We start from the raw sequence: 12,778 nt of genomic DNA, 5'->3' as shown, positions 1-12,778 counted from the left end.
AATACTACGAAATGCAACAAAATCAAATCAACTATACTCCAGTAAAATTTTAAATAAATAAATAAATAAAATTTAAAAAAAACAAAAAAAGGCAACAAAATCATTGCATTTCTTCCACTCATGTGACAAGACATCTGTTTTGCCCATCCATCGTTTACTCATAGTTACGCTGAAGAATACTTTACAATTAAAACCAAAGACTAGGTCGTCATTAAATTTCATAGATATTTTGATCATGTAAATTAAATTGAGGTCTTTTTGTGTATGTGGATGTGTTGGGGGCGGGGCACTCACACATACCTGTGTTTTCCAGAATGTGAACATTTTTATATGTTGGAATAACTACAGCCTTTAGTCAAGATTTCCCCCCCAAATAAAAAGTGCAACAGAACAAGAACGTTTTGATTCGAGCCACTGAACGCACCATTAGCTATATAGCTGAAATGCAATTTCTGAAGATTTACTGTTTACATTTGAGAAACTTGGAGTCAAGAATTATTTTCTGCAGCTCAGTTTTGGCCCTACACACTTCCCATCACTTCTGGATCACAATACATAGCCAGTGCAGATGAAAGATGATGCAAATAGTCCACTATTCAGGTCCCAGTAAGTTCATACTAACTCTAAGGGAAAAAGAAGGAATGTTTGCCAAAAATAACACATGGGTACATCATTGTATTTTGCTCATGGACTTCTCACAGTGTTTTGCAGAATCTGTATGTACAGCTTTTTGTTTACTTTTCCACGACCTGGGCATATCATTGCTTTTAGGAGTCAGAGGGATCAAGTCCTGTTTGGAAGTGGCGAAGGAGTGTGTGGCTGATGTCCTCTGTAACACACAGTTGGCCCTTTACCTGAAAGCTTGCTCAGCAAATGGAAACCTGTGTGATGTGAAACACTGCCAAGCAGCCATCCAGTTCTTCTATCAAAATATGCCTTTTAACACTGCCCAGATGTTGGCTTTTTGTGACTGTGCTCCCTCTGATGTACCTTGTCAGCAGTCCAGAGAAGCTCTTCACAGCAAGCCATGTGCAGTGAACAGAGTTCCAGCCCCAACTTGCCTCGATATAATTCACAGCTGCCAAAATGATGAATTATGCAGGTGAGTAAAAACACGCATACCTTACTTTCTGATTTTGGAACCTTATTTGTTACAGTCTAGTCCCAACACTTGATCTCATTACATTAGCTAGAGTTCCCACCATCATCCAACATGATGTAAATAAAGCCAGACAATTCATAGTTTTGAATCCATGGTACATGTGTAGTATCCTTTTCGAAATTCAAATGCAGAATATGTTTTTGGAATACAAGAAATTCAGTTTGTCAGGATTGGGTAGTCATGAAATAGCATTATTAAAATTTCATATTCAAGTGAGACTCATGAATTGCTTAATAGACATGTCTTGTATGTCAGTTTTATTATTGTTTTTTTGGGGTGTGATTACATAAGGCTGTTAAATGTCATAGAATTTTGATGAGGTGACTCTTTAAACTTCAAAATAAATATTTTGTGTCTTAGGCTGGAGATGAGGAAGGAGCTAGAGTTTGGATTTCCCCAACACACGTGTGCCATGGTGTCAGGAATGCACCCTTTCCCCTCTTCCTAACCTCTCACCCTTAATTCTCAAGGCAATGATGTTAGTCACGTATTTGTTCTTTCAAAAAATAATTACCAGGCACTTACTACTATTTTAGGTATCAGGGTACAAGATACAAAAATGCATGCCCTGTGGAGCACACACACACACACACACACACACACACACACACACACACACACACATGTGCAATAAGGGGAAATGTGAATGGGCAGAAAGAGTGAAATAATTGCAGTGCAAATGGGGTGACCCCAGTAGAGACATTTTACCAGTCGAATAAGTGAGAAAATGAGCTTGTCTCAGTAAATACTGGAAAGAAGAGATACCAAACAAAAGGACGAGCCAGTGCTGAGGAAGAAATGTGTGTGGCATGATCTCAGGCAAGGAGGGTAGAGTGCACAAGGGGAAGAGGAATAGGAGAATGGATTTACTCAGAGAAAGAAGAGCGGTACTGGGAGATTTTGAACAGAGGTGTGAATGATGTGCTCACTTATTAAAATTTCCACCTGGCTGCTAGTTGAGACTAGACTTTACCTTTGCAGGTAACTCCTCTTGGAAACCATAAATTGAAACCAACACCTTGGCTTTCTCTTCTCCTCACTGTGGTCTTAATTAACATATTTCCTTATATATTCAAGGCGAATTGATCTTTTGTGTGGTAAGAAAACCACAGTTAAGTGAGCCTCTTTGGACACGAGTCAGAAGATGGAGGAAAGAAAGAGGATACTGAATAAACTTGATGAATCAAAACTACCTGTAACATTGATATTATCACGTTAAAGGAGCTTTATTTAACAACCAGCATTAATTGGGATGAAGCTTCTGCTTCTTCTTGGGATAATTACCCCAAGAAATTCATATTAATTTGTTTGCCCAGTACCTTCTATTAGGGACTATTTTATTTAATTGTATTTAAATGAATAAAAGTCCATATATAGCAAATCCCTTTAAAGGTCAAAATAAACATTTAGTGTGGAGAAGTGGCTAGGTGTGATAGCTCAGGGAAAGATTGTCACATTTGTCACCTTGCTTGAACCACTGGCAAATGAGATTTAATGACATCACTTCCTGAATGAGCTGATTCTTGGTGAACCGCTTTCCTTCCACCTTTTAACTATCCTCACACCTTTACTGTCAGTCATTCCAACTTGCAAAGTAGCTGCAGATCTTGTAAACATTTGTCAAAAAAAGAGAACTGCTTCCCTATAACACACATTCTGTAAGATAAAGGGTAAAGATCTCAGCAGAGTGCTAAAGCATTGACTATATTTTTTTGCTTCAACTTATACAGAATGTCAAAGTTCTTAAGAAAGTTTTATTTGTGGATCTTTTCCTGCAAATGTTTATCAGTTATTTTAAGTTTTACTAATTATTTCTCTTGAATGAATAATAAAATTAACAATAAAAATATTTTTTACAATGAAATTAAAATTTTTCAAACTCATTTATATCTCAAAAATCCTTGTTCAGTGTACTATTATATTTCATTGATTCAAAGATGCAAAATTTTTGCACATTTTAATATCCCTAACATTTTTGGAATGCATCTTAAGCTCAATGACCAAAAAAAAAAAAAGTATTAAATTAAAACAATAACAACTGCCAACAAGTGATTTTAGTTGTAATAAAATAATTGTATCTCCTGTAATCAATGAAATGTGGTAAAAAAACATTTGATTGCACTATTTTTCTCATATCACAAGTAAAATATTACTGTCTATCATCTATCTTCACTAACAGTGAAACCAAATAACATTTTACCCAGCCAGAGGACACTTTTTTTTTTTAAGTAATCCCTGTAAAAATGCCAGATGTCTCCATGGATGGTACCAAGCTTTACCTGAGTCCAGTGCCAGGGCCCCGGATATTCTACGTCATTATCTTGGAGTTATTAGTACTCAATTTTCTCAGGATGATATATCTGAGTTTCCCTATCAAATACCATATTTTAGTGTCGAGTGATGGGATCTGCTGCTACAGTCCTTGAGAAGCCCTGTGATGGATTCTGAAACACACACTTTTGCATGAACCTCACTTTGGCATCAACACCTCCTCAGACTGGCTGATACAGAGTTGGTGATTTTCCTCCACAAGGACTCCTGGGTTTCACAACCTCTCCAAAGTGCTTGGTGCAGGGTCTGGAACACGATATGCTCTCAAAAGACTTCATCTCGTTTCCCTCCACTTTTGAATATCTGTACTTCTTAATTTTTATAATGTTTTAATATACAGATACATGTCTCTTCTTATGTAATTCCTGTCTTTTATGTATTAATTCAGGGAGTAAGGATTGTGTGTCTTTTTCTTTTCACCATGTGCAAATAGTCTCTGAATGAACACTTTATATAGGTGATGGAAATATTATACAATATTAGTTGTCAAGATGAAAGACAAATTCTGTCATTTTCTCAAGCAGATTTTGCCTTAGGGAGATTTCCAGTATTTATATTAAATTATCCTTAATGTAATTCAGATGGGAAAAAAAATCTCCAAATGAAAAACAACTTCTTCAGTGAGAATGTTAAGCCTTTATCATGGATCTTTCTTGCAGAAGCCCTTATACATGGGGCAAAGCAGAGCAATTGGATTTTAAAATACAACTTCTGTCCCTGCACCCGCTTACTCTTTTCATGATTGGTCTTGAAACTCCTCTGTTTATTTGAAAAGGCCAAAGAAGGTGATATAAAGAACTATTTTTTCAATTAATTTGCCCAATACTGATACACACTGGGAGGTGAGATTATATTTTGCCAATTATAAATGTTTAGGAATTTACAGGAAATTACAATACATTGTTTTTCCATATGTATGAACTCCAGAAAGTAGTGAAAAAAAGTAATTGCTTACAAGAAATTTTATCTACTTTTTAAAAGCAAAACTCCACAATAGACATATTTAAGTGCTAAGGAATATTCACAAAGTATGACTATATATTAGGTCACAAAGGCAAATGTAATACATTCTGTGTGTAGAAACTACACAGACCATATTCTTTTACATTTTACAGTATAACCAGAAACTTATAACAAAACTAAAAACTAAATAATCAACTCTTTTAAAAATTACTCTTTTAAATACTTAATGGTTGAAGTAATAAACCAGAATAAGAAATTGCAGTATATCGAGAAAATAAGGATAATGAAACAGCTACACAGCAAAACATTTCAAACATAAAACAAAATTCCTATAATATAAAATATTTTGCCATATTTAATTTTTTCAAATAATTTAGATAGTAAGTATACCAAAGTATTTTTATAATATTTTAATTTTTAATTAAATATCCTTCAGTTCATCATTTTTGCAAAATTTCACAACTACTTTTTTGTATGAAATAACTTTTATGAGGAGACAAATCATGCAACTTAAACTTTGTAAAACATATATTTAAGAAAGACTAAATGGCACCTGTCAACCTCATAGATGACAACCAGTACTGCCAATGCTTACACCTAGATGACATCTTATATATAAAACCCTTAATTGCATTAAAGGAACATATTTGTTCTTCTGGATTCAGAATTATATGCTCAAAAAATTTGTAGTATTTTATTAAATATAAATTTTAATATATTAATTAATTTTTACCATTATATTTAAAAGCTGATTCCTTTAAGATGATTTAAAATACATGATTATTGAAAATAATGTGATTTATGGATTTAAGCAGAGTAACATGAAAGCAAATAAGCACAGGACAAATGACATGTACTCAGAGGGTTTTGATGCGTGTTTGATGGTGACGTATTCAAGACAGGGAAAAAAATAATTATATGTGATAAATAGGAAGATTAATATTCTTGGTTCCACTAAGTAGATATGTTCTTACTGTGAAAGTTTCAAATATGAAATTATTGTACACTATCCAGATTTTATTCAAAGCTAATACAGCAAGAATGATATATGTAGTCAGAAAAGTTATGAATGGATATGGTTCTAATGGATTATCTCGACCATTAAATAAACTCATGTTTTGCTTTAAATTAGCTCATGCTGCCAGAGAACCTCAGAGCATTTTGTTAACTCTAATTAGTCTGTCTAGAAATATTGAGAAAGAATACAGTACCTCCCATCCTGTAGGAAAACTCTCTTGAAAAGTCAAGAGACTTTTCTGAAATCACTTTGTGGGAGTCAATGGCCAAATGCTAGTCTCAAAACCACATTCTGCTTCAGAAATTATTGCTAATAAATCTCTCAAGGAGTTCTTACTGCAAATCATCACCCAGTGAAATAAAATTAGTAATGAAGGAAGAGTCATCCAGGTAATCCTAAACTTAACCTCTGTCTTTCATCACAAAAGGAAAATAATTCACAAGTTTTCTCTACGTTTTCTTCCACACTCTCTGTTGGGATGTTTGAATGTACAAACTTAGTTTTCAGCTATGTTTAGAAGCATCTAGAAGGCATTTTGCTTTATGTCAATCTTTCGTTAGGTGAGGCAACACTACATGTTAGTGTGAAATAATATTATTCAGAGACTAATTCCATTTCCTGACTCTTTCTAGGAGGCGCTATAGAACATTCCAGGCAAAGTGCTGGCAGCGTGTGATAAGAAAGTGCCATGAGGATGAGACCTGCATCAGCACCTTAAGCAAGCAAGACCTCACTTGCTCCGGAAGTAATGACTGCAAAGCAGCTTACATTGGTACCCTTGGGACAGTCCTTCAAGTGCAGTGCACATGTAGGACCACTACCCAAAGTGAAGAATCCTTGTGCAAGATTTTCCAGCATATGCTTCATAGAAAATCATGTTTCAGTAAGTTACCCAATTATATATATATACATATATATATACACACACACATATATAATATATTTCTTGTTTTTGTCTATACAACACAAAGTAGTAATCCAGCACAGAAAATTTGGTCACAAAGTCAACTCTATGTTTTTAATTTTAAAATTTATTTTCTGATTATGTTTTGCACATTTGCTATTTTACTCTTTTATCTGCAAATGATACATGTTGTTAATTTATATGGTTGATCACTCCTAGGTGTCACATTGATTTCAAAATCAACAGCCTAAAAGGTTTATCCTGCCAGATAACTGAATGTAACAGATATCTATTGCAAGTAACAAACCAACCCAAATCTTGGTGGCTTGAAAGAATTATTTATTTGTTCACAATTCTTCTCACTGGCCTTAGCTCAGTTGGGTGGTTCTTCTGATGGTCTTGTTTGGGGTCTCTCATGAAGGTACAATCATCTGGTGGTGAGACCGTGGCCAGTCTGTTCAGGTGTTGTTTAGCAAGGACTATTGTCTGGGATGGCGTGGTTCTCTTCCACATGACCTCTGCAGCAGTAGACCCTGGATCTTTCATGGTGATGGCAGCATCCTTAGCAGCTAATCCCCAGTGAACAAGTACTTGTCAAGCATCTGCTTCTGCTATATTTGCTAGTGCCCCACTGGACAAAGCAAGTCACATGGTCAAGCTCACAGTCACGGTGAGAAGGATGTGTATATCCAAAGCTGGATTCATCAGGGGGTAGTTAACAATCTACTATACAGCTGTCCCAACCTAAGTAAAACATATTTACCCTTGGATTTAGTTATCTCCCCTTGGTCTTTAGTATGTTTGCTGATCTACCTGCATGAGGGAATGGAAAACACATTTTCTAAAGTTATTATGTACAGTATTTTAGGGATAAGAAAACAGATTTAGGAATTTAAATAATTTGTCTACAGTCTCAAAGGGAACAAGTGGTTGAGAGGGATTTGGCTATAAGTCTTCTAGGAAAAAGCCTAACGATGTGATCACACACTAATTCAAGACCTCTCCATCATCTACCTTCAAGGTTAATCCATGCAACTATGTGAGTCCCAAAACATCCCTGGCTCCTAAGCCCCTAGGTGTAACCACCAAACCACAAGCACCATTTCCAGGAGGGAATAATAGACATTTACCATTTCATTGCAAAAAATCTTTATATTTATACAAATTTTGACAGATACAGATCTGTATATATCTTTATATATATCTATCTAACTATAAACAGATATACACATTTTTTAAATTTTGTTCTATTTTTCTTTAAAGATACTAAAGCGATAACACATTAGCCAATATGATCAAAATTGTGATTTGTTATGTATTAGGTAATAAACATACGACTCAGAGTGTATGGTTTGATTCCAACAGAGCTCTCTGTGGAATTTCTATAATTAGCACTACAGACATATTTCAACTGAAATCATGATACAAAGAGGAAAATTGCATGATATATGTTGAGTCATATTTTCTAAATAATCTTCCTCTCTGATTAATACTAGGTGGCTAATTCTGTTGGAAATAAAGGTACTTATAATGAATGGCTCATAATATTACAAAAGGAAATACCAAATAAAGTAACTTAAACCAACAACAATATATACAATTACACTATCATGATTATTTATAAGTGGTTTTTCCATATTAAATGGTGTCCAGAAAAAAAAATGTAGTTTCTACAAGTTAGTGGTAACCAATTCCTTGGGCATAAATTCCCTGAGAATGCCAGTGCAAGCAACCTAATTCTACTTCCAAACCGGGTTTTCTCCCATGTGTTTTTAATAATTCTTATGTTTTGCTTTCATTGTATTTGGCTACCTGTATAGAGCAAAAATACATATATATTCATGAAGAAACAGTAGAAATGGACACAAAAATCCATAAACATTGACATACTCTATAATGTTTTAGAAAAATAAAAATTCAAAATGATTTCACTTTTCTTCACTCACTTCGGAAGACTAAACATGATGAGGTTTTCTCCTCAAACATTACTTACAAAAAGTAGGAATTTTAAGTGATATGTTTATAGAATTAAAGGAACCTTAAAGGCCTTCTGTCAGGGTTCTGAGTACTTGAATTAATAGGAAAAGTTTCAGACAAAAACACAAATTAAATCCTTAGCCTGGCTAGTTCTAACAAACCCTCATCCCCTGCCCCATATACTTGGGAAGTGGCACATGGAGATTTTTGAATGAATTCTAACCACTGCCTCTGACTTTTCACATCAGCCCAGCATGCTCACACTTTATCAAAATACACCCGTATCTAACACATCATTGTTAATCAACTATATTCCAATATAAAATAAAAATTTAAAAAATGTTAGTACATTTTATCAACCTCTCAAAAAAATCAGCTCTCATTACATCTGGTTTCCAAAGCCCTTCTCCTTCTGCTTGTTTTACCTGAAAGGGACAGAACTGAATAGACCAGAGAGGACAGTTGGAGAAAATTTTCCATTTGTCACTTTTGTTTGGCTTCAAGTCATTGTTTTTCAAACTCACTTGACCTCAGACCACAGTAAGCAATGCATTTGACATTAGATTTTTACGTGCTGTGTCTTCTGTTTTTTAAAAAGTATTATTCTATTCCATTATATTTTTTCAATGCTGACTACCTACTAAATTGACTTCATGACTCAGTAATGTGCTGCTCTCGGAAGTTTGAAGAACACTTGCTTGAAACAAATCTGGAAATCATCTACCTTGATGTATCCAAGCCAGAGTCTTATAATAATTATAAAAAATGAGAGAGTTGCTAGAATGAGTGCTTATCTGGGGTCACACTTCTCATCTAACCTTAATCATTCCATGAGCTGGACAATATTATTTCTTCAGTTTCACACGGGAGATAAAGGCAGCTGAGAGGTGAGCTGGGTCACTCGGCTTCCATGTCCAGGATGCAGTGGATGCAGGAGTCCAGCCCTGGCTGATTGACTGCAGCCCACGGTGTTCTCCTGCCTGTAACACTATGAGGACAACAAGCTTGTGTTGGTTCAGGATGCTCCACAGCCTTCTCAGGCAGAACCTCTTCGTTCTCGTCTCAGATCTGAGCTTTGAAAACATGTTGAAGAGCGTGCCTCGGTTCCAGTCTGCAGGACCACATTTGGGCACTGAGCATCCTGAAGGCACTGGGTATTTGGCCACCAACTTGCACTCACCTGCACACCTCTGCATCCACAGACTCACTTCTCTCTGGCATCTTGCAGCCCAGAGCAAATTGTTGGCAGTTAGAGCTGAGAGAGGCATGAGAGAAAAGGAAGAGAAAAAAATTGGTTAAGACAAAGAGGACCACAGAAATGGAAAGAATTAAGAGATTGCTGCTGCCTTTCCCTGCTACACTGAAAAATTCAATCTACAGATGTGTGTGTACCGCATGCTGACAGGAATATTCTCTTTTCTCCTGGTGCAAAGTTGCCTTTTTATGCCAACTGTAGACAAATCTCTTAAAGAGGTTTGGAAATAAACCCATTCTGCCCCTGAAGGCTCAGCTTCTTTTTGAAGAATTATTTTTAAAAGGAATAAATACATAAAAAGAGACTACCTATTTATATTAAATCCTATAGGGAACAGAAAATATTATAATTGGGATACAAGCTTAAACAAAATTTACAGAATATAGAAACAAAAATAAGTTAACTTCTTTCCCCAATCTCATTCTCTAGAGAGAGCCAACGTTTACAAGATTGGTGTACATTCTTTCTCTCTTTTTTTTTTTTTTTTTGCTTGTAAAATATACGTACCTTATACATTTTGTACACACTCAAACAGTGCCTCCCTCTCCCTGACACACACACACACACACAGATATTTTTTAATGGAATCAAACTATACATCCTGCTCTACAGCTCCCTTTTTAATTTAAAAATATATGATTGACCCATTTGCAAGTTTGTACACATATGATGGCTTTATTCTTTTTAAAGGCTGAATAGTAACCTATATTTAGAGGACCAGCCTCTTCCCAATGTGTGTCTCTTTCTCATGACGGACTTCATAGCCCTCTCCACTCAGCTGGAAAGAGGGTAAGACAGAATGCAGAATGCAACATAGTCACAGAGGAGTATTTTATGGTTTGGTAGTGGAAGCCGTGCACGTCACCTACACCCACGTCCTGCTGACCATGACTCAACCACATGGCCACAGCTGTCTGCAAGAAAGCTGGGAAACTGTAGTACAGCTTTGAACCAGAAGAAAAGGCAACTATGGTTATTAATGGACAAGTAAGACTCTGCCACAATTCACCCAATATCTATTTCACTCTTCTGTCTACAAAGAGAATGTACTTACCCTTTCCCCAAGGGAGATGACCCAATGTTTCCCAAATGTTCATCCAGCGACAGTCACTAGCTCAAAGACCTGGATCTTGGGTGATGTGCAATCCAGATGATGTAGCACCATGGAGTGGACAGGCAGCCCATGAACTAGAAAGAGAAGTTATTCCCTACCATCCCTCCAACACAAATAACACACACACACACACACACGCATGCACGCATGTTATAGGTATATTAACAGGAACAGCATAACATCAATAAAGACGCCCATTCAAAATAAGGCAAAAAGGGAGAGTTATAGCACCCAGTAATGAAATCCTGCCTGGTAGATATTTGAAGCCTCTCTGACAGATATCTGGGAAGAACCACCCTTAAGGCTCCCATCTTGCCCTCTGGAAGCTTTTTCCTTATCCACCATCCTCCACAGCTGTATCTACAGTAGGCTGGGGGAGAGGATGCCCTCCTTCGGGAACAGGAGCTCTCCTAGACCATATCCTGCTCACGAGATTTGAGAGACTGTGAGTTGCTTTAACATTTAGCAGTCACAGACTCTTTGCAAGCCAACCGGTGGCTTCCTTGGCAACATAATCTCTTAAAAATGTGTTAGGTTTCTAATATATTTGCTTTCAGTCAGTTCCATGTGCCAGTATCCACAATAAAAAAAGTGTTTTCTTGACTTAGTTCCCAAGTGTGCCTTGTTGCCCTGCTTCCTCACCCCCATACCTCTCTCTCTAATGCGATGATTTAAGCTAATCTAAACAATGGACTTGAGTGAAAATGTATTCCCTTTAATCTGATTTTTGCTGCTTAGCTGAGTCAATTTGTCTAACTCAGAAATACTGGGACTTTTATGACTGAACAATCTTGTTCAGTCGTATCTCTTACTATTTGGGACCTAAGACAGTCAGCTTTCATGTCATAGGGTCCTCATTTTAATCTCTCTGATCTCTGCTTGAAAACCAGCCAGTTTCTACCTGAGCTCATATCTTTATTGTAAAACTCTGTACAATGCAGTCAAGAGGAATCAACTCACACTATCACTCCAGCTCTTTCAAGTGTTCCTGTTCCCTTTGGGACCTTCCAAGGTGCTTTGAGAAATGCATCTCAGAACTGTCTTCATGGCAGAAGGACAGGAAAGACATCCTTTGGATTCTGTGTCCCATTTCTCAGGGGTGGCCCCATGAACCTTGATTCCCTGGAAATTGTGTATAGTACATACATAAATATTGAGTGGAGCCTAATGTCCATTTCATGCTGCAGGGACAGAAAAGCACTGAGGAGGGAAGAAGGAGGTGTCCAGGGCCAGATCCAAGGGGAAGCACCATCAGGTTGCATCTGCACAAAGATGGACTAGGCATTGGAGGAAGTATTTGATGGTAAGGAGCAAAGGCAGATCCATACCCAGAATAGGTATAAATTCCAGCAGGAATGCATCACTGCCTTCTTCAGGGTGGAAGGGTTATGGTATCATCAGTCTGCCACCCACCTGCCAAACTGTGGGCTCCATACAGGTCTCTGCTGTTGCTGTGCTGTTTGGCATTCAGCACTGGCAGAACTTTGATGGGCCGGCCTGAGGGAGACGGAGTCCAGTCTGTGGGGCCATGCATGGCTGCCATCCTTGCCACCACATGCTCAGTGCACAGCCATTACGTGGCTGAAGAGGGCGTGGTTGGCCTCCTCTGGGCAGGTCACTAGTTGACCTGGTTGTTGAGGGCCTACTCCATGGTGCATACTATCTGATCTGCCCACTTTGTGCTACTACCACAGGACCTTCCATACACCTCTTCCCTTCATTCCCTTGTCTACAGTCTTTCAAGGATGCTCTTTCCATCTCTCTGATCAAGCAATCTACCACTGCCCACCAGTCTTAACTTCTATCCATGTCTGTCTCTGCAAAGCGGGCAATCAAGAGCACTGCTCATGCTCTCCCTTGGGGAGGATGTCCCCTTACCACTGGTCTCTCAGGCCACATCTAGGTGGGTCTGTGGTGTGACAGCTGTCCAATTAGTTAACAATGATATCCTGTACTCACCTTTCTGGGAACCAATGACTTAATGAATCTCTTAATACCCAGCAACATGTTAGGAACTATATTTTAAATGGCAAATGAGCTCCTCCTACAGATGG

General features: G+C 37.4%; 1 protein-coding gene across 1 annotated transcript in view; it reads left to right on the top strand.

Annotated features, from left to right (window-relative positions):
* GFRAL (GDNF family receptor alpha like) overlaps window positions 1–12,778 on the top strand; it is a 71,333-nt gene that overhangs the window by 31,795 nt on the left and 26,760 nt on the right. Inside the window, 2 exon segments of the mRNA XM_082347213.1 lie at window positions 772–1,102; window positions 6,107–6,357. Coding sequence (XP_082203339.1) covers window positions 772–1,102; window positions 6,107–6,357 — 582 coding nt within the window.

This window comes from Balaenoptera borealis (genome assembly GCF_965194805.1).
Source record: "Balaenoptera borealis genome assembly, chromosome: 12".
Lineage (NCBI taxonomy): Eukaryota > Metazoa > Chordata > Mammalia > Artiodactyla > Balaenopteridae > Balaenoptera > Balaenoptera borealis.
The sequence above is the reverse complement of the archived record's forward strand: the minus strand, read 5'-3'. Positions and strand labels throughout refer to the sequence as shown.